Source organism: Diadema antillarum, unplaced genomic scaffold, assembly GCF_040938485.1.
Source record: "Diadema antillarum isolate AM-2024a unplaced genomic scaffold, OU_Dant_1.0 seq00001129_RagTag, whole genome shotgun sequence".
Classification (NCBI taxonomy): domain Eukaryota; kingdom Metazoa; phylum Echinodermata; class Echinoidea; order Diadematoida; family Diadematidae; genus Diadema; species Diadema antillarum.
The window spans coordinates 102259-124413 of NW_027271942.1; the positions used below are offsets into that span (position 1 = coordinate 102259).

The 22155-nt window shown below is 38.5% G+C and overlaps 2 protein-coding genes across 2 annotated transcripts in view; both read left to right on the forward strand.

Annotated features, from left to right (window-relative positions):
• The window catches only part of LOC139744027 (reticulon-1-A-like), a 47928-nt gene extending 44608 nt beyond the window's left edge, over positions 1 to 3320 (forward strand). The window contains exon 8 of the mRNA XM_071654491.1: positions 609 to 3320. Within this exon, the coding sequence (XP_071510592.1) occupies positions 609 to 651 (43 nt within the window). The 3' untranslated portion in view covers positions 652 to 3320. The remainder of the gene's footprint in view (positions 1 to 608) is intronic.
• A 3785-nt stretch (positions 3321 to 7105) lies between these two features.
• Positions 7106 to 19729, forward strand: LOC139744015 (L-asparaginase-like). Its single transcript, XM_071654480.1, has 12 exons — positions 7106 to 7304; positions 8709 to 8829; positions 9762 to 10080; positions 10576 to 10702; positions 11624 to 11736; positions 12418 to 12603; positions 14175 to 14411; positions 15671 to 15766; positions 17677 to 17840; positions 18293 to 18379; positions 18806 to 18905; positions 19517 to 19729. Exons 1-12 carry the CDS (start codon positions 7106 to 7108, stop codon positions 19727 to 19729), a joined length of 1962 nt encoding a protein of 653 aa, XP_071510581.1.
• Positions 19730 to 22155: the final 2426 nt, after the last annotated feature.

Here is a 22155-nt window from a genome sequence, read left to right on the forward strand (position 1 = left end):
GTGGGCAATTTTCTACATTTGTGGGTGATGTATTTTTACACTTGTGGGCATTTTTATATTTGTGGGTTCAACAGACCACCAGGCCAAGGCTAACGTCAGAGCCTTGCTAAGTTGAGGGATAGGTTTCCTGATATGTTGCACTGGGCAAATGGGTTTGTAACACTCTGGAATGCATCCTAGAAGCAATTGCATGTAAACAAAATCCTGCATGATGCAACGGCATGAGTTTTAACTATTAGGTTATCAAAGTGGCAGCATGCTGTAGTGATAAACAAGATTCAAAAGTCTTAATGATTGAGCCTACTGCAATCATGCCCCACTTCCTGAGGAAGTGATTAGCCTGCAAGCATGCATTCCTTTCAAAACCTAAGGATGCTCATACGGCTCCCAAGTTCATAATGTCTCAACTTTGTCGCCGCAAAATGAAAGCTTAAACATCTAGTTGTTGATATCAGATGCTTTGTTGCAAAGCTCACAGCTATTTTGGGTCTCAATTCTCATCTTATGTTTGTTCGTCATTATTGCTATGCCTGCTTTTTAATATGTCAAATTGAATTTAATACAGAAGATGTGCAGTTACATTGTATGTACCCAATTTTTTCTTTCAGCATCACGGCCAAGATTCCATGGCTCAAGAAGAAAGAGGACTAAGAGATGATGCCTGTCGTGCAGAAATCACGAAAATCCAAGTGTGAGAGGTTATCGGCAGAGTTCAACCTAACTTACAAAATAGCATTGTAAGTTTTAAGTGTAGCAGGGCTTTTCAAGTACACTGTAGTATTGTAACTAAAAGAAAACAAAAAACAACCAAAAAAAAAAGTCAGTTAATAAGTTTCCTGTATCGGCTTTGCTCACTGTCTTTTCCAGCCACCCTGAAATACTTTCAAGAACTTACTCGCAATCAATCTGGGCTGATGCAACTTGAGGTTAAAAAGAATAAAAGATAAGAAATTGGTGCAATGTGGATATGAAGAAAATGGTGGCAAATTGTCACTGACGCGGACATGATGTGATCAGTATTGCCCAATATTGAAACCAGTTACTTTGTACAGTAAAACTAAATGACAGTGCACAGCTAGCCATTAAAACAATACTACAGTCGGTCGTAGCACTTGTGAGAACCATCAAATCATTGTTGTGAAACTTCTACGTAACAATCAGTATTGCTGTAGGTTTTCCATTCGTCGTCATGTAAACATATGGCTTTGGACTGAGGTGTTGTGGCAGTGATGTATGTGACTGTGTAACCTATGGTATCTGTGCTCCTGATACATCTTTAATACCACTACTCTTCTCTTTTCGTGCGGTCACATAGATACAGATGTATGTATAAAAAATCTATGGACTCTATTGCTGTGATAAACCTATGAGTACAGGAAGCTAACCTGTGCAGTTATAGAACAAAACAGACAGTTGAGTGTGTATTAGCTCCTATTCCCAACAATAAGCAGCAAATTTCTGTGAACATATAAATCAACAAGCATGATATGATAGGTAAAAAAAAACCAAACAAACAAACAAACAAACAAACAAACCTGCAGAGGATGCATTACAATTACATCAGCATTGCATATTTGATACATTCAATATATCCATATTATCAGAAAGACCCAACGGAAACTAGCAAGCAAAGTCATTAGTCAGAACTTCCAGCAGGTAGATACTTCATTGATAAATAAAAAGAACAAAAGAGCAAAAAGGGATTGAGGCATATTCACTCTGTTTTGTGTTCCTAGTTACTTCCAGCCTGAATCTCATTGTACTGGTACATTACTTATGAATTGTACAGGCTTCTTTACTTAAATATTGAAATTATGTCAGACATTATAGTCTTATTTGCAGTATTCCCAAAATGGAAGTTCTTTCCATGATATACTTGTATAGTGTTTGCCATGTAGATGTCAAGAGGAAGAATTCCTCCACTGAAAGAATTTCACTGATCTCAAGGTATGGCGTACTAGAAGTGATCATATTTAACATGCCAGATGAAAGGAATGTGCTTGGTAGTTAATTTCTTCTCTTTTGTATACTTGTTTCCCGTTCCTTTTCCTTGCCAGGATTTCACAGTCACTTGAGAGTTACTAGTGCATTGTCTTCTTTCTTTTCATAATAGGAGTAATGCCGAGTTAAGAATGATTATTGGTATTTCTTTATCATGTACAGTGCAATGTAAGACAAGATGTTGAACTGTAAATTATACACAGCTTTTCAATTTGACTCTTGTGTATGCTTGGATGATGTTCTTGTAGTTTATCACTAGAAATGAAAATCACTGTAAGATATAAGCATTCAGTGTGCGTTGTTTGTTGCAGAAACCAAGACTCTAAACACATTATTGTAAAATTGGATAAGATTGTACATTGTACTGAATGTGAATGAAATAACATCAATATGGTAAATATGTATAGTGTATCACCTAGTGTTTCCATGTATTAGTTGCAGGATGTTTGTTTATGAGCCATTTTGAAACCATTTGTGCTAAAGTTTACTGTAACTGTATCAAAACTATTACATATGTGTATAATGACCCTACAATCACAGTTCAGTAGAGACTATCAAGAACCATTGATTAAAAAAAAAAGGCTTATGCTGACTCAATGGCAGTATTGTATGGTGGAATTTACACAAATGTTTACACTGCACATACATGAATAAATAATGCATGACATTTTGTCAGTATGATACTGTGGACACAGAACATATGAAATGCCCAATATGAAACTTGAATATTTAGCATGTGTTAATGTTTTAGTGAACTTCCAAAAACTTCATCCGTTTCCCCTTGTGTTCTGGAGCGTGTGTCTGGACTAATAGATATCGTCAGTAATATGGTTGATGTAAGTGTAATGATTTAGTTCTTCTATTAAAATTGAAAAGTAGCATAATGATTTTGAGAAGCTTTTCTTACCATTTTTACAGTTGATATACTGGTTGCATTGTCATAGATTGTTTATTTATGCCTTTTGTTGGACATGGACTAGGCAATGTAGGTGTACTAGATTTGATTAATGCATTAAAACAAGGGATTATTTTTTTTTTTTGTAAATAATTTAAACAAAATTGCCTATTTGGATAAACACCATGAATCACTATGGCCTCAGAAAACATATTTCTTTGAGATTATTACAATATTTGCTGAAATTGTTTTTAATTTGCTGTACAAAATCTTGAGTCAATTTCTTGCTCTAGTTGACAAATTAATTTCATTTGATTACTCCCTAGAATACAAAATCCCATGTTTGGAACAAGCGAATTGTTTGCAATGTCCAGGATGGAGAATTGCCTCAATAAAAAGCATTGCTCGTTCAATGTGCCCTAAAATACATGCATATGAGCTGTATGTATCATTCATTATATTACGATGAACAGTAGATTGTTGTGTATGCATGTATATTTGTCTTAATCTTGAAAGTCTGTGGCTGATGAAGACACTCTTCCACACACAAAAACATATACATGTAATAGCACAACACACACACACACACGCACACGCACACACACACACACACACACACACACACGCACACACACACACACACACACACACACACACATACACACACCAAACTACTATTGGCTCTTACAACAACAATAATCGTTTTCCATGGTTCTGCCCAATTTCTTTCAGTGGAAGTGAGGAGGGAGGTACGTACCATGGACCCTTTATCCTCCCACACATATGCACAAGAAAGAAGAAGAAGAAGAAACAAAAAAGTTCTGTTGCCCCTGTATTTTCAACGCCAGATGTTTCCCAAATTATAACTTTGCTACTTGGACTTCTTCTATTTTCAGTTTTGGAATAGTTATACACCCACACCTCGACCCGCCCCCCCCCCCCCAAAAACAAAAACAAAAAAACAAAAAAAAAACAAAAAAAACCGAAAGAAAGAAAAAGAAGTGTACCCCAGTTGTATAACACTCATTCAGTAAATTTCAATGGGTCATTATTGACCCATGGCCTACCAACACATGTTTTATCACACTTCGTTATCTGTATTTTGTTAATGACTTTTTGAAGTTAATGTGTGACCTATGACGGGGAAAAATGCATCACTTTTTTCTGTCACTGACTACTGAGTAAATTGCATCACATATGCTCCAGTGGCAGGCCTACATGCCAGATCATCGTTTGTGTGTGTGTGTGTGTGTATGTGTGTGTGCGTGTGTGTGCGTGCGATGTGTGTGTGTGTGTGTGTGTGTGTGTGTGTGCGCGTGTGTGTGTGTATGTGTTTGTAATGAGTTGTAATGAGGGTACTGTTAAATGGCCTCTTTGTAGACACGCTTACTTGACACCCAGCTCACCGTGCTCCCTCCACCTTCTTAATAAAAAAGTAAAGAAACACGTAGAATGTTAGATTAGAGATATAGGTTGCATTTTGATATTTAGATTTACATAAACTTGCAATGACCTTGCCACATGCAAAATGATGTGTCCTACTTCATAATGTATGTAAGTGTGTTTGTGTGTGTGTGCATGGAGTTCAGTTCTTTAGAAATATAGTGGAAGAGATGAAAATATTAGGAATATATTTTACATGAAACTGTCTACTTTGAATTCTAAGAAAATATATGAATATTTTTTAGACCATTTCAGGAAGATTATAATTAAATTTAAGATGGATGACATCAATACAATTTTGGTAAGGAAGAAATTAAGGAAATATATTTGAGAATAAGACATACAGTGATTTGTTGTAAATACAGGGAATTTCAATACAAGTTACTTCATGGTGCCTTATATTCTAAAGAACACCTTTATAGATTTGGATTTCCATCTGATAAATTATATTGCTTTTGTTAAAAAAAAAAAAGGAAGAGACATATCCACATATATTTCTGTTTTGTGAACAGTTGAAAGAATTTGGCAAGAAATGATAGATACTTGAGGGAAATAGATATCAGTGACTGGAATTTGATTTTTATGTGGATCCAAGGAAATTTTCATAGAATCAAAATGTGTGATTCTATTATTTTCATTATAAAGCATATATTTTTCAAATCAAAAAGAGTGCTTCCTTCAATGAACGAAATTTTAATGATGATTATAGATTGTAAAGATCAAGAAAAGGAATTCACTATTAAAACTGGTAAAATGGGGCTACATTGAAATGGGAAGACTTAATAAAGGGTGTGTACAGTTCTTGTTGAGGTGAGAATTTAGCTTTTAACATTTTGCGAGATATTCAAAAACCACTCAATGGGATGTCAAAGAGCATGAGATTTTATTCTAAGGGGTATCAAAAGTTTATGAGTGAAAATCGGTTTTGAAATGGCTGAGATATCCAAAAACAAGGTGAAACAAAGAGATTCTAATACAGCAAAAGGCGTGGCCTGTCGCCTTTTATTATCATCACTTCTTTGGCTATCTCGGCCATTTGAAAACCAATTTTCATGAATAAATGTTGAATCCTTCTTAAAATTACATGCTCTTTCATATTTCAAGAGGTTTTTCATTATCTCACTTAGGAATGTTCAAAGCATGAATCCCCACCTCAGCCAGTACTGTACAGTCCCTTTAAATATTTAGGGAATTTAAGCATAGTAGGGCTAACTTTAATTTTATTGAACTTCTTTATTATCTTTGTCTGGTTGAGTCGGCGGTAATTCATCGGGTTTTCGTTGTTTGTATGTTTTTCTCTACTTTCTTACACACCCATAATTGGCCCCAAGGTTTGGCCCTCAGCTTGGCAGCTACCAGTATTCTAGTTTATATTATGGTAAATGCACTTCTTGTACCATACCTTACAAGGGTATCCCTTTTAAGTAAGTATCCAGTTTGCTAATTGTGTTATCCATCAGCACTGTAACAGTTGTCTTTTTACCCAAAACCCAAACGAGCATACAAGCAACATTTTTTTTTTCTTGAAAAAAAAGTGACGTGATGAGACTTAAAAAAAGGCGAAAGAGAGCCACATTTCTTCAGATCGAACAAGGGGTGATAAAGGTACTAGTACCGGTACCTTGGATCATAGACCCTTGGGTCCATGCTTGGATAGACAAATTTGGTGGCCCCTAGTCTCTGACCACAATGGTGGGTGTGTGCGCCATAAACCCAATTGATTGGTCCATGTGTTGTACGGGCAGCTATGCCTGCCCCGTCTCATATTATCGCATAAATTATATGAAGTGGCGGGTGAAAATTGAGAAATATAGATAGATAAGTCCTGATTTCGAAAATTGTCTGCCATCTGCCATTTTTTTTTTTTTTTTTGGTGTAAACAGATCATTGTAAATAGTTCATTGATAATAAAGAATAGATTTTACATTTAGCTTTCCGTAAACCGGTATTTACGTTGCAAACTCGAAAGGCCCCGTTTTGTTGTGTGTGATCACTGAAGGCTGGTACACGAGACCACAGAACTCTCTCTGTGCACGAGACCGGCAAGCACCACTGCGTGAGCATTGGAATGTTTTCGTTCTTCGGCCTCTCCTAGCAAACAGCCTGGCCGCCGGTCCTTTGATGCATGCAGTGGTTGAAGGATGTCAACGCAGCCCTGAATTTTGTCTACCGGCCTGTACGTTGAGCTGAGTGTGTGTGTGTCATGCCATTTGGCTTGAATAGAGTTTATTCGATCTCTTTATGTCTTCAAGTCCACATGTCTCTGCATATTAAATTAGGCTGCAAGGTAATCTGACAAATTGCACGAACTATCAATCATTAACAAGTATCAATTTATGACTGCATCTCATTCAAGACTCGGAGCCCGAGCGAGTCGAGTCGAGCTGGATCCGGATTCTGTGTGGAGAAGCGTTTGTACCAGACTGTCTGGGTAGACTTAAAAGATTTAATTCTACGTAAAATACACTAAATAAATTTACTCCTTACAGTTACTACTACTAGTCAGTGCCAGTGCAGTAACGTAGCACTAACCGTTACGTGTACAGCAGAGTTGCATGCAGGGAAGGCTAAAGTAAAGTGAGGTGAGATAAGCAGGCAGTGCATTGAGAGACCTGAGTTTGACGGATGCTCAGTCAACCAGCAGCACTAGCAGAAATTTTGCCTAAGATCCTCGCACCTTGCCATCATCAATTTGATGTCAGTACGTGCAACAAACACCTACATTCTAGACCTCTATGCAGTGCAGATGACCAACCCGCCATCAAGATGATGACAACAACACCGCAAACGCCCGATGCCAAATCATCAGGGTTCACCATCAAGTTTAAACCAGAACTGGCAACTCAGCTGAAAAGTCTCAAGCGTGTAGGATCCAGGGATCTGACCCAACCTGACGATTCTTCAGAGTCCAGAGTTCTTGTAATTTATGTAGGAGGAACTATTGGGATGAAAAAGGAAAATGACGGTTAGTATACCAATAATGACTGTTTATGAGTGGAATGGACAGAATATTTCATGGGGCGGTGAAAGATGAAATGATCTAGACTCTATTTATAAATTGCAGCCGAGTTGAATGGATCAATAATTTCATCTTTCACCAGATGAAATATTCTGTTCATTGCACAAATAAAAAGCATTTATTATTTGTTAGGTACCTAAAAATAGATCCTTGTCAAAGTTGTCACTTAATGTTATGAACTTAGAAACAAGAGAGTAAGCTAAGGTGCAAGATATGAGATCAAGACAGAGAATGCCGATCGCTGTACGCTACTGCACTGTCCATCAATATGCCTGATCACATGCACACTGTAAATGCAAGCGCATTGTAATTTTCTGGCGGGCTCTCGGCGTGTGCGCAATTGGAGCAAATCGCATGGATCCAAGATTTCATGGTAAATAATAATAATAATAATGAACCATTTTTATAGAGCGCAAATTACATTCAAGTCTCTAAGCGCCACAGTTACACGAACGATGCAATGTAATAGTTAAAGAGGACAAATGATAAATATCAAAGAGCCAATCAAATGACAAGGATCTATTTGATAGGTGCTACATAGTTGATTATATTTTTTATATATAGCTCAGTAGCTGCAAAAAAAAAAAAAAAAAAAATCAAAAATTGACCAGCCATTCTGTATGTGTTCTTTGCAAGGGCAATGGAACTTTTTTTTTGGGGGGGGGGGGGGGGGGGGGGGGGTGGTTAGGGTATCAGAAGTCAATATACAATCCCTGCTCTTATGGGAAGAATCTCTGGGCAGAATTATCAAGTGTCACGTGATTTGCAATTTTTGTTCTTATTTTTCAGATTTTTCTGTTCCATTTTTATTTGAAGAGCCAAAGAAGCCTTAATTGACCTTCCAGCCCACTGGTTCAGTGACCCCTGCTTTTCAAAGTGACACTGAATAATCCAGCTAGTGCGTAAATTATGAAAGGCATCAGATTTTGTAAACAATGAGCGTGATTGTGTGCTCCCAGCTCAGAACCCACAATAATAGAATGAATTTCCTCCTTTCTGAATCAGTTAAATGAGCAAGCTCTAGGTTTTAAAATGATAGATATACGACTTGAAATTGGGCCGTGCATGCCCATTTGAAAAATGATTGAAATAAGAGAGATCGCAGTTAGGAGGTGCAGTTTCATACAAAAGGCAGAAAGGAGAATTTTAAGTTTAGAGTTACTACCAAGGCATGCTGTGCAGAAGTACATTACCAATAAAAAAAAAAAATGTTCCCGAAAAAACAACACTAATACATTGCATCTCTATTTTGGCATTGTGTCTAAGCAGCCAAATTTTGACAGCAGGCCAAAAAAAGGTTGCTCTCTCAGATAAGAAAAAAAAAAGAAGATTTTTTTTGGTTGTGCACAGTTTATTCCCCAGTGAAAGACCACATGGCTCATGTGATACGCAGCATGCCGATGCTCTATGACAAGGAGTACGCTAAGGACATTGGCCTGGACAAAGCGGAACAAAACATATTCGTTCTACCGTAAGTTTTTTTTCCTCATTGTGGAGTGAATGGTGGTGTAGTTGTCTGCATTTTATAGTGTGCAATATTGTGTTTGAAGGTCGCAAGGCCATGTGGCCTGAATTTGCCTATAAAGTTCATCGATTGGAAGATTTCACTTTCAGGCTTTTTAACAAATCATTAAACGGTTGAGGGATGCCATCAAAAGCTCTCCCGTGTAGTGTGCACTCAACTTTATCTCACCTTTTGCTTGCCGATGCCATGTGAATGGTCTGTGTCATTGTCTTCATGAAACCACAGTTGTTGTTTTTTTCTTCACAAAGTTTCGTATTCTAAATAGATCCTTTTAAAGCAGGTCAGAAGCACATTCAAAGGACTTTATGAAATAAAAACTTTCCCAAAATAGCTTAAGATAGCATAAGTAAAAGTTCAAAAGTAAGAAAAAGTAATAAACTTCAATCATCTGGTTGAGTCTGTAAATATCCATTTGCTAGCTGGTATTTTGAATCATAACAAAACCCATAAAACTGGTCTACCTCAAGTGAATTATGGTCTAAAAGGGACTTTTGACCTCACAGCAATATTAAAGAAGATATTGCAACATTGTTGTCCAGTGGCCTCATTGATTGTTTTGGTGTTTTGTGATGTCTTTTACGCTGTGGAAAGATGACATGTTATCTTCATTTCTTTTCTTTTTTTCTTGTAGGCTGTTGCAAAAACATGAATAATGTTTGTTGTTTTTTTTTGTCAGCTCAAAACGATCTTCAACCATGCTTACCCTAGCTGTTGTAGCTGTAACTCTCAACTTGAACCATTCGACATTCGTCTAAATCTGATTTTGAAAATTGAGAATAGGGAATATTGCTTCACCATATATTTCCCAGCCAAACCTGAAAGCAGCGCACGGTGTTTTAGTATACTTTACTAAATACATCTCATGATCATTGTCACAGAACTTCCAAGGACAGACGCGTCATCTACTGCCTGAAGGAATACGAGACTCTCAAGGATTCTAGCAACGTAAACGTCGGCGACTGGGTGCAGATTGCAGAGGACATTCAGGAAAGCTATCGGCAGTTTGACGGCTTTGTGATTATTCATGGCACCGACACCATGGCATACACTGCGTCTGCACTGTCTTTCATGCTGGAGAATCTTGGCAAGCCGGTAGTCCTGACCGGGTCACAGGTGCCGCTGTCTGAGCTGCGGAGTGATGGGAGAGACAACTTCCTTGGTGCTGTCTTCATGGCTGGCCATTATGTCATTCCAGAGGTAAAAGGAGACTACGAGTGTGATCAGGTGGACCCATACATATGTAATTTATTGTGATACTCAGTCTATAGAGCATTTTGTTGAAAATGCATAATATCCTCTAACTGAGATTTTCTGCAGGAGTCTATTCCGTGTCTCAAAATTAACTTTCTGAATTACAGTAGATTTGTTGAACTGCATCAGCAATGTTACACCACACAAGCACAATGTGTACTGAGAAAATGTGATTGGCATTTATGTTGTTTGCCAAGTCGTATCAAGCGGTGATGATTTTTTTTTTACCGTGTGAAAAGGAAGAGAAAACAAGTGCACTGAAATAATATTTCAGGGTAAAGGTCAGTTTCAAATTGTGATTATGATCTGTTCTGAAGCACTTCTCATCCAGTGTTGAATACAATTCCCATTGATATTTTATAGTTCTTGAATGGCTTCACGAAATGGACATAGTGGTAATTTCATCTCACCATTGCTCTATTAATCCTTACTTTGCATCAGGTGTCTCTGTTCTTCAATAACAAGCTGTATCGAGGGAACAGGTGTGTAAAAATCTCCAGTGACAGTTTCAATGCCTTTGACTCACCCAATTGTTCCCCACTGGCATCTATGGCTGTTGACGTCAGTGGTAAGTTTCATTTGTGACATTGTGTTTGTTGCTTCATGATTCATGTTTACCAACATATCGTGTTGCCATGCTCTCTTATAGCATGACACTCAGGTGCCCCCCGGCCTGAACATTAGAGAATCTTAAAAAACAAAAACAAAAACAAAAAACACATAACGCAATCTTTCTCTCAAACCAAAAATGATTGAGTCAGTGCTAAGGGTATATGCTGGTACACGAGTGAGTGTATTTCTTCTTTCTCTTTTTTTCTTTTTTTCGAACATGCAGATCCAGGGGTGCTCCCCTTGGGGCTGGAACCAAATTAGGGGCCACTTTTCAATATCAAATTTTCTACAAACTCAGCAAGATGTTATCGACAGTGTGATAGAATTATACAAATGGACACCATGCCCTGTCAGAGGCCCCCCAGAGCCTCCCAAGTTTGCCTTGTTCTTCCTACTTAATAGTTAGCAAGGATGCATGAGAGGTGAACTTGCAATACTCAGGCGAGTGTTAGCCAGCAAACCCACAGGGTATCTTGCTTGTTTTTGCATTGCAAGTAAGTCTGACAAACTTGTGATGTCCCAAGAAATGTACTAGTGCAGGAGTAAACCTAGCTTTTCTTCCTGTTCCATACTGTTACAAAAGCAAGGAGACAAAGAAGGAAAATAGAAGAAGATATCTGAATTGATGCATTAAATCTGCAATTGTTTCCTTGGTTTGTATCTACAACTAGACCAAAAGACTGATCTAGCATGATCCTATTGGTACATCTACATAATTTTAGAGGTTCACTGAAATTTGTTACCTGTGAGTCATAGACATGTAATGATTTTTTTTTAAGCTGTACTTTGTTGATAATATTTTATTGAAATGCCACACATTTCATGAGAAGTACCCCCCCAAAAAAACTCACCTTGATCCCTCTCTCATTCTCTCTAGTAAACTGGGCCAACATCTTTCGTCCAAACACCATTGAGTCATTCTGCATCAACACGAATATGAACAGAAATGTTGGATTGCTTCGTATATTCCCCAGCATCACGGCTGAAACAGTAAGCCCATCTTCATAAATGATTAGTGAAAGATTATCTTGTGTTAAGTCTTTAACCACTGGTATTCCGTATGTGACCTACTTGTGTCAGGAAAGCATATTTACTTCAAATCATGTTATTTGTAGATTTGACTCCATTTTACTCCATTGGCTCGCCACTATTGGATAAGCAGTTTTCAGCAGCTTTTTTGCTACACTGATAGAGATTGTTACAATCCTCCTGGAATATAAGGCAGTCATTTTTTTTTTAAATATTACACAATAGTATTAGTGATGTTAGTTCCATATGCACTGGAATACTGCTGTGATATATGTATATTGCTTTCACAATTTGAATCACAACAAGTAAACCACATGTTGCCAATTTGTCTGCAATTTCTAGAACTTCACCTGCAGTCCAGCAGACAAAAAAAAAAGTGCCCTTTTGACATCCGTGCATTGCATTGCTTTTGCTTATCCATTTGTGTTTTTTATGTGGAAAGAGTTGGTAAGCAGACAGTGAAAGACATAGAAATTAGTGTGAAAGAAGTACATGCTGTACTCTCAATATCATACACATGAAACACTTATTCATATTATTTTTTTTTCATATAAAATCACTGATTTCTAAGAATTTTGAGGTTACACTTTAACTGGATGAATGATAATCTACATCAGTTTGCTTACGGTGCCTTTTGTGTAGGTTAGAGCATTTCTCCAACCCCCAATGGAAGGTGCGGTTCTTCAGACGTACGGGGCAGGAAACTGCCCAGATGACCGCCTTGACCTCATCAGTGAAATCAAGGCTGCAGCAGCCAGGGGTATGATCATCATGAACTGCACTCAGTGTGCCAGTGGCAGTGTGTCTCCCTCCTACCACACAGGAAAGGTGGGTAGTATTAACACCTTGAAGCTGGTGTATTCTCAGACTGGTGTAGTGTCAGACCACTGTAGTTTCAAACTGGTATAGGCTCACACTTATGCATTGTAAGGCTGGTGAATTTCAGAACTTACCAACTAGTTTCAAACTGGTGTAGTTTCAGAATAGTGTATCCTAGACTGTATTCTAGACTGGTGAAGCTCTCAAACTGGTGTAATTTCAGACTAGTGAAGTTCCAGATAGTGTAGTCTCAACTGGTGAATTTCATAAAGACTGATATGATAGCAACTCTTGCTGGAATGGCAATTGTCAGACAAGAATCCAGTTCCTGATTGCTGTGTAGTCTCAATCTGGGCCCCATTTCATAAAAACTGGATATGATAGCAACTCTTGCTGGAATGGCAATTGTCATGGTAACGACAAGAATCCAGCTTCCTGATTGGCTGTTGCTATTGGAAATTGTCATTCCAGCAAGAGTTGCCATCCTAACATCTTTTATGAAATGGGGTCAAAAACTCCTACTTTGCTTATAAATAGCCTGCGCGGGAACTGATTCTATGCCTTAATGTCCCACTCAAATACCCCGATATCCCATAAATTGTTTAAATCCGCTATATTTCTACGGAAAAATCTTCCCCAACAATAATATTAAGTGCTCAGGGACCTAAGAAATCCTAAAATATTCACACTAGTCATAACCGGTACATACAAAAACGCATAAACTTTATAAAACGAATATATATAGAGAGAGACTGAAAAGAAACTCTTGCCGGTATCGTCTACTAATATACGGGCATGTACGCGCACCCGCGCGTGGGGATACATATATTATATTTCACTACACTGGTGTATTCTCACAATAGTATAGTCTCAGACTGGTAGCGTCTCAAGGTTGTGCATTTTCAGACAGGTGTAATCTCAGCCTGGTGTAGCCTCAGACTGCTGTAGTGTCAGACTATTAGCTCAGGAACAGAATAACTTCATGACAATTACGTGTAATGGTTTCTCATGTGCAGTTGGCATCTTTCTGCTGTGCTCAAACACATGCCCAATGGTAAAGGCACCATATTTGTCTGGTGGTCAGCTGCATATCAGTAGTTTGAATATTTCAATTACTACTTTCTTTATTTAATACAGTGCTTGGATTTTAATCCTTCCCGAGTAAAATAGATGTGAAAATAAATAGCAATACCCATTCAGCTCTCTGAAATGCATTTTCCACACATAACCAAGAATCTGCATTATAGTGTACAATATCAGAAAGGGGTACAGTGAGAAGAGGGTTCTCTTTGAAATCAACACAGCAGAAATTTTCAAACCCTTTCTTCATGGGTCAATAGATACTAATTAGCAAGGGTTCAATAATATGGTATGTGAAGTGTGGTAATGTGGGTGTGGGCAGTAGACATGGTGACACTGAGAATTTGCCAGGTTGAGAAATAGAAATGTTTCAGGATTAGGGTCATTTAAAAAAAAGAAAATAATCTTCCTGCCCAGTTGATTAAATGTGAAGAACAACAACAATCATACTTTAGTTACAAATTTTTCTATCCTGCCATTGGTATCTTTGTGGGTTTTAGGTCCTGCTGGATGCTGGGGTCATCCCTGGGTCAGACATCACACCAGAGGCTGCCCTCAGTAAGCTGAGTTACGTCCTGGGACAGGAGGGCCTCTCGCTGGAACAAAAGAGACAGCAGCTGAAGCACAACCTGAGGGGAGAGATCTCAGTGACCTTTGACAGCGGCCGATCCTTTACCCTGGATAACAGTGAATTCATCAAGGCTGTGGTGGACACACTGAAGATTGGGAGCAGCAAGGTATGACGTATGCATGCCTAGAGAGGTTTTATACACCACAGTATATGAGTAGGTACTAGAATGATGACTCGTCATACACCCTGCACAATTGTTCTGTGAGCGCATGGAGCAACATAATGCATTAGGCTTACCCCTCACGGCAGACAGTGCTCCTTGCTAGCATATGAGGAGCCAAGGAGCAGCCAAATCATGGAGTGCAGACTCGCATGTACAAATGTAAAAGTTTAAATTCGCCCTGTAAATATTCCTTGAACTTGCAGAGCACATGCTTGCAGAATGAAGACTGACATTACTTAGTAGGGCACTCCAACCCTACTTCTGTAATCACAGACATTTACAGAATTCGCCCTCTTTAGACAGTGCATACCCGTATATAGCCTCTTTGTGTATGCCTCAGGGTGACAGTTGTATGTGTCAATCGGCAGGCCACAAGGTATTGTGTAGGCTGTGGGGGTTCTGAGTCAATATATCAGTGGCAAGGTATGATAGAGGCTTGGAGGTTCTGTGTCAGTAGATGGGTGAGTGGCAGGGGGAATTGAGACTTGAAGGACATTTTGTTTTGATAGTGACTGAATTCATGATCAACAAACACTGTAACAGAATGAGCAAAATGGTATCAATTTTTAGAAGAAATCTATTGATTTTCCACCTTGGAGACAGTATATAGGGCATTTGCATTAATAGTGGCAATATTTATACCCTTGCCCAGTGCAGTATGGTCCCAAAATCAGACAAAATCCTTGCAGATGGCACTACTTCAAATTCTATTAAAATACATATGTAGGGCAAATCAAATTTGGTCCACTTGTTGAACTTGAAGCAGAGGTGTGCAGATTAAATTTTCAGGAGTAGTAGAAAGTGTATTGCCGTGATAACAGTGCATTATAGCCCCATAATCAGGCAAAAGCCTTGTAGATTGAGATTCCTGTCCAGCTTGTACATGTTTCAGAATAATTTTGGGCACACACTGTGATTGTGAGGTAAAGTTGTGCAAGACATGATATAATTCACGAGCAGCGGAAAGTATGTTCTCACAGTAGCAGCACTGTTTCTTACTCTCTCTACAGTTTAGTACGGAAGTGTGTGTGTATGTGGGGGGGGGGGGGGGAGAGTATTAATTACTGTGAGTGATATTTGGAGTTTCACATGCCCTCAGTTTTCAGATTATTAGTTGGCTCGCAAAATGTGTGAAAATTTGCTATGTGTACGCTGATGAATGAGAGCATTTATTTTTGCTTTCATTTCCATTTTTCTTTCAGGAAGTTGAAGCAGTCAGAGCTTCCCTCTTTCCTCCTCTGTTATGTGCAGCTGCAAGAAATGGTGACTTGCAATCCATCAAGTACATGCAAAAATCTGTAAGTGTTAAATTCTTTAACTTCTCGAGTGCCATCATTTACTTTGTTATGCCTCCGCCACGAAGTGTCGCCGGAGGCATTATGTTTTCGGGTTGTCCGTCCTTCCGTCCGTCCGTCCGTCCGTAATCAATTTTGTGGACAGCGTATCTAAAAAACTGTTTGAGGTATCCTTATGAAACTTGGCATGTATATGTATGAGTGGGCGAAGTTGTGCCTATCAACTTTTGGGTGCACATGCTCAAGGTCAAAGGTCAAAAGGTCAAGGTCAAATGCTCAGAATTATACTATTTCCCCTATATCTGTGCAATGCCAGGAGGTATTTTCTTGAAACTTGGTGTATACATGAACTACCAAACAAAGATTCCCCAGAGAGAGTTTTGGGTCATGAGGTCAAAGGTCAAGGGTCAAAGGTCAAGTGAAAATGTTAAAATTTCACTTTTTTCTCCATATCTCACAGATAGTTCAAGGTATCTTCATGGAACTTAGTATATATGCATGTACTGACTGGCAGTGATCAATTTAGGGGTCATGGGTCAAAGGTCAGGGGGTCAAAGGTCGAGGTCCACTCATCAAAATGCCGTTATTTCCCTCTTATCTATGCAATGCCAGCAGGATTTTTTTCTTGAAACTTAGTGTATGCATTTATTACCTAATACAGATTCTCTGGGAAGTTTCTTGTCAAAAGTCAGAGGCCAAAAGGTCAAAGGTCAAGTGAAAGTGTTAAATTTCACTTCTTCTTTAAACTTATAAAAGGGTCAAAAGTTGGGTACAAATCCCCAAATACCTGCACTCTTATTAGACAGTATAGCCATTCATCCAAATAAACCTAGTTCAAGGAAAGCGAACATTCAACGCATGTGTGACAAACCTGTCATTTTGATATTTTGCCAGTTATGTGAAACTGTCATCACACATTGTCAAGGCATTGTGCTATAGACCTATTCGGAGAACCGTGCATTATGGCGGAGGCATACCAGTCGCCATAGCGACATTTCTAGTTTTCTTTTTGTCTTTTTTTTTCAGTGAGCTGCTATTGACATTGAAGATAAAATATTTGATGGCAATGGCATTACAAAAGAAATTCTCTTTTCTTTGGAGACCTAATATTCACTTCCTAAATCATGGAGATTATGTGTCCAATTATCCAACTGTATTTTCATTTTCTAGGTAATTTGTTTCACAGTTTTTAATGGGTTTTTTTTTCACAGTGGGCAGCAAATATATAAATCTGCATTAACTGATTTTTTATTTCGTGGCTATTTCAATAGATGTGGTTAAATTCAAAGTGCAGTTCTTATATTTGACAGGTGATGAATTACCAACAATGTTTGTATGTAATTTCATGAAGGGTTGAACCCGAATTTTGTATGTGAAGTCTATATGAATGGTCAAGTTCATACCCTTATTTGTTTTTTTTAACTAATAAGTCAATTACTGTCATATCACAGAATGTAGTACCTGGCTTATATAGGACAAGAAGATTCACTACCTGATAATCAGATGTCAGGGAAGTTAAGTAATAATGAAAATGTCAGGTCTGAATATCAAAGTCTGACCCTTTACTGTTAATACAATAATCCCAGAGCTATTGAACATTATTTCACTGAAGTTGGTATATCAGCATGAATTCATTAACCTGTGCATTAATCACATGATTGGCAAAATGTGACGAGAAGTGTTATAGCATGCACCAAATCATATGTGACTGTAAACACTGAAAGGGTTCAGAAAAATGACTACGCAGCAGGCAGGAAGAGCATGCAGTCGAGTGTATGAACCGAGGTCAAAGGAAGCTCTTTAAAAAGAAACAAAATGATTACCAACTGTAACTGACAAGATTTGATTTGAAGAAGTAATCATGCAGAATATATCGACCTCAAAACCGATATTTGTATTAATCCCATCTTCAGGGTGCTGATCTTGCAGGAGCCGATTACGACGGCCGCACAGCGCTGCACTTAGCTGCCAGTGAAGGGCACACAGACATTGTCCGTTACCTTCTTGAGCATGGCTGCCCAATCTACGCAAGGGATCGTTTTGGGAACACTCCCTTTATGGACAGCATCAGGAACAAGTAAGTGTTACAAATACTTGCTTCCATTCACTGGCCTCTGTAGTTTCCATCAATGGGTCATTCCACAACAGTGTACATCTATAATATTAGTTCTGTTATGTTTACGCTTCGTTATTTGCTCTTCTATTTTCTTATTTTTTTATTAATACTCTAATTAAGTTAATGAATCGTCTGCAATCTATTTACTTTTTATCTTTGCAACTTTCCAAATTTGCTTTTTGTCTTGTAAATCATGCATATTCCATCATGGTAATCCTCTGCACATTTTCTTTACTTATATTATCCTGCAACTTTTCAAATTCACTTTTGTATAGATTCTGCCTCATTTATCATGTATATTCCATTGTGGTAATTATGCATTTAGCAATGCCCTTGGTGTTTAATACCTCAGTTGTGATGTTGATATAATGCTATTGCTGTTTGTTTCTTTTCATTGTTCCTTGACCACGCAGGAGATTTGAGATCATAGAACTGATGAAACAAGCCGGAGGTCACCTTATTCATGAAAGTCTCCATGATCTCGGTGTGCTGCTCTGCAGGTAAACTTACATTTGCATAAATATCATGATCATTACAACATGTGTGTGTGTGTCTGTGTGCGTGTGTGTGAGTGTGTGTGTGTATGTGTGTGTGTGTGTGTGTACTGTATAGCCAGACATTGTTGTGAATTGGATCTTGTGGTCTTTTTAACAGCACAAAATTTTCGCAAGTTGCCACGGGCATTCAGTGCATGAAGTGGAGACAAAAAAACCTTTGCATGCATTTAATTTCATGAATCTTGGCTCTTTGAAATTCACGAAATTAAATGCGTGGGAAATTTCTGATTTCACAATATGTATTAAACACTAATGCAGTGCTTAGGAATCTAGTCAGCTCACATTTGTTTTGCGTCACTCCATGCTTGATGATGACAGAGAGATAAAAATATGTTGTTTCTCTCTTGTTTATCATCCATTTTTTTGCAGTGCTGCAGCCATGGATGCTACTGATGGGCTGAAGGCGTTCACTCTAGCTGGGGTTGATATGTCTTGCACAGACTACAGTGGCAACACAGCTCTACATGTGGTAAGTTCATACATGGACAGTGTCCTCCTGCATGAAATATTATGAGCACCCACTAATCTCTGGTATTCTTGTTTGTTTGTTGCTGTTTTAAGAGGGGGCAATATGCTGCTGTCACCATGTTTTCCATGGGTCTTTTGTTTCTGTGTATGTCAAAGGATTTAACATACAAACTTCATAAATTTTCCTTGATATTTCATGATGTCAGGGTGTAAATATGCATTTCTAGTGTCAGTCTGTGGCATTTTGTCAGGGTACATGTTGTATTATTAAAGCATTTTGGTCAGATGTGATAGATTGCGCATGCTCTGTGTGTTGTCAAGTAATTGTATCCTTTGTCTGCAATTTGTACTATCTTACAGTGTTTTCTAATTTTTATCATTCACGATAATGAGACCTTATACTGTATTTTTTTTCCCTGACTGGATAAACATTGGCACAATAATAATAATAAAAAAGAAGAATACCAGCAGTAACTGCAAAAGGGATATCCTCTAGAGAAAAAAATACATTTTTATGAGCTTTGCCATTTGATCCACATGTGATGTAGACACAGGATGTAAAAAGAGATTTAAACATAACCTCTCTTTCTCTTCTTTTTATCTACCTTACAGGCCGCAATGAATAATCAGCTGGACTCGGTCCAGTTCCTCCTGGAATCGGGGGGAATCCCTGCCAACAAACCCAACGCCCAGGGCTTCACCGCCCTGCAGCTTGCAATGCAACACGGCCTGCACCAGGTTGGAGCTTTCATCGAAGAATTCATCTCTCGTCAGAGGCAGAAGAAGGTCGCGCCCGGTCACGGCTTCACCCTCTCCGGTAGTTAGCCAGGAGAATTTTTATATGGCTGCAAAGTGGAATAGAAACTCAGTTATCTGAAATGATATTGACAAGTAAGTTAGTTAGATAGTTGATTGTTTTATCTAATTTATTCAAGAGCTCACTGTATGCTGTTGAATGTTTCTTCACCTTGTTTGCATGGTGTGATGAGATATCCTAAAGTATGCTACAGTTTTTCAGAAAAGAATCTTCATGACATCTTTTTTCTTTTCTTTTTTTGCTTAAAACATTTCTTGAGGTTAAACAGCACTCATGTGGATTTTATTTTTTTTTTTTTTTGTCAGCTCCTCTCATAAAGTCATTCTTTCTTGAAATTTGACTTGCTGACAAATCAGGCAAATGTTGCTGTATAAATCCAGATGGGGGAGCTGTGAGTTGTTATGAAATACATGCAGTGTATTTGCTCCTCTGAAGTATATTTGCACGGGTATGCTTGTGTACAAGTGGGCTGTTAACATGAAGAAAATTTTGAAAAGATATTCTCTTGTGCTGATGTGCAGAGTTTCCTCTTAAGAGTTAATTTTGTATATTTTTGTTTGGTCTTTATGCATATCTTTATCATTTCTTTTTGCCCTCATCAACCTCCAGCTCAAAGACTTAGTGTCATGCTGAGCAGAGAGATTCATCCAATTCATTTTGTTTAAACATCAGTGATGTCACTCACAGAGTTACCCAGAATTCTGTAAGCATCGGATTGTTCTAAATGTCTGCAAACATGAGCAAATGATTTGAAAAATTGGACTGTGAAAATAACATGCTTTTGTATTTGACTCATATGACTGCATAACAAGCAATGAGCATTATAGGGAATTGAAGTATGATTGCCCTGCAATCTACTCTTCTTTCGACATGAGAATGTTATGATCAATGATTGCATAATAGCAATATTTCGTACATCCATGGGCAAATGTGTGATCGTCTCCATGTATGGATATGTGTCAAGATGGTGTGAACACAGAAGGCTGTCTAAATCACGCTGAGTCAGAGTTCAACTTGACTGGAATCTACCATGGAATAAGTGTCAAGACCATGTGATGGTGATGTCAACTCATTTTTTTATTGCTTCTTGCAAGAAGTGGAATTTAGCTTTACTCATTGGCTGAAGAAATAATGTATTTTATGACTGTGTTTTAGATATTATATAGCAAAGATGTGTGCTGTCCCCAGCCATGCATTCTGAAAGTCAAGATCAGATGTCTGTACCTTTTCTTTGTAAAAAATGTTTTGTGTTAAGCCTCTCTGTGAGCAATCAAACAGAGCTTCCCTCTATGTGTAGTATGTTTTTACAACATGTAGTATTGTTTTCTCTATCTGAAACAAGAAGATCCAGTAGCAGGGGACTTGTGCAGTGGGAATGGCTGGCCCAGTATGAATATATTGGAGAATACATGAAACAAATTGTATACAGTTTTGTCACTGAACTCTATGTAAGTACATATTATGTGCGTTTTACTTTTGTGAATTTCGCGAGAGCCAAGATTCACAAAATTAACCCTTTAGCAACTGAAGCTTCCGTACATAATGGCTTGTTGTTCCCTGAAAGGTACAGCAATATTGCTCTCATTTCGAGAACTTTGTTAATTATGGAAAAAAAAAATCACTGCATGTTTATTTTTGTCTGTTATAAGTCAGGGCTCAACACTAACGGTGACTCAGGGCCACCAAAAATGAAAGTCGGGCCACCAAATTTTTAAAAAGGGCAACCCTGGGGCCACCAAATTTTTTTTTAAAGTATGTCAATAGATTCGCAACTTTTTGCAGAACCAGAAGTGATAGAGCTAAGTTAATACTATGAGTTAGTACATTGATGACTGTAGTTTCAAGTTTGTTCATGGCAAAATTAGGGGTGCCCCCCTTGGGACCCAGGGGAGGGGGGTGGGGAGGGGTTCTAATGGGGCCTAAATTGTACATTTTCATCTTCTTCTTGAGAACCCCATTACCCATTTTCACCAAACTTGGCAGGTAGCATCCCTAGGGGGTTAGGAACTCAATTTGTTAAAATGGGCACCATGCCCCACCCAGGGGGCCCCCAGGGGGCCCAAACGCCCCAAACTTAAGGAATCTGTAAAAATCTTCTTCTCCAGAACCAGAAGTGATAGAGCGAAGTTAATACTATGAGTTTGTACATTGATGACTGTAGTTTCAAGTTTGTTCATGGCAGAATCAGGTGTGCCCCCCTTGGGACCCAGGGGAGGGGGGTGAGGAGGGGTCCTAATGGGGCCTAAATTGTACATTTTTATCTTCTTCTTGAGAACCCCATGACCCATTTTCACCAAACTTGGCAGGTAGCATCCCTAGGGAGTTAGGATTTCAATTTCTTAAAATGGGCACCATTCCCCACCCAGGGGGCCCCCAGGGGGGCCCCAAACCCCCAAAATGAAGGAATCTTTAAAAATCTTCTCTAGAATCAGAA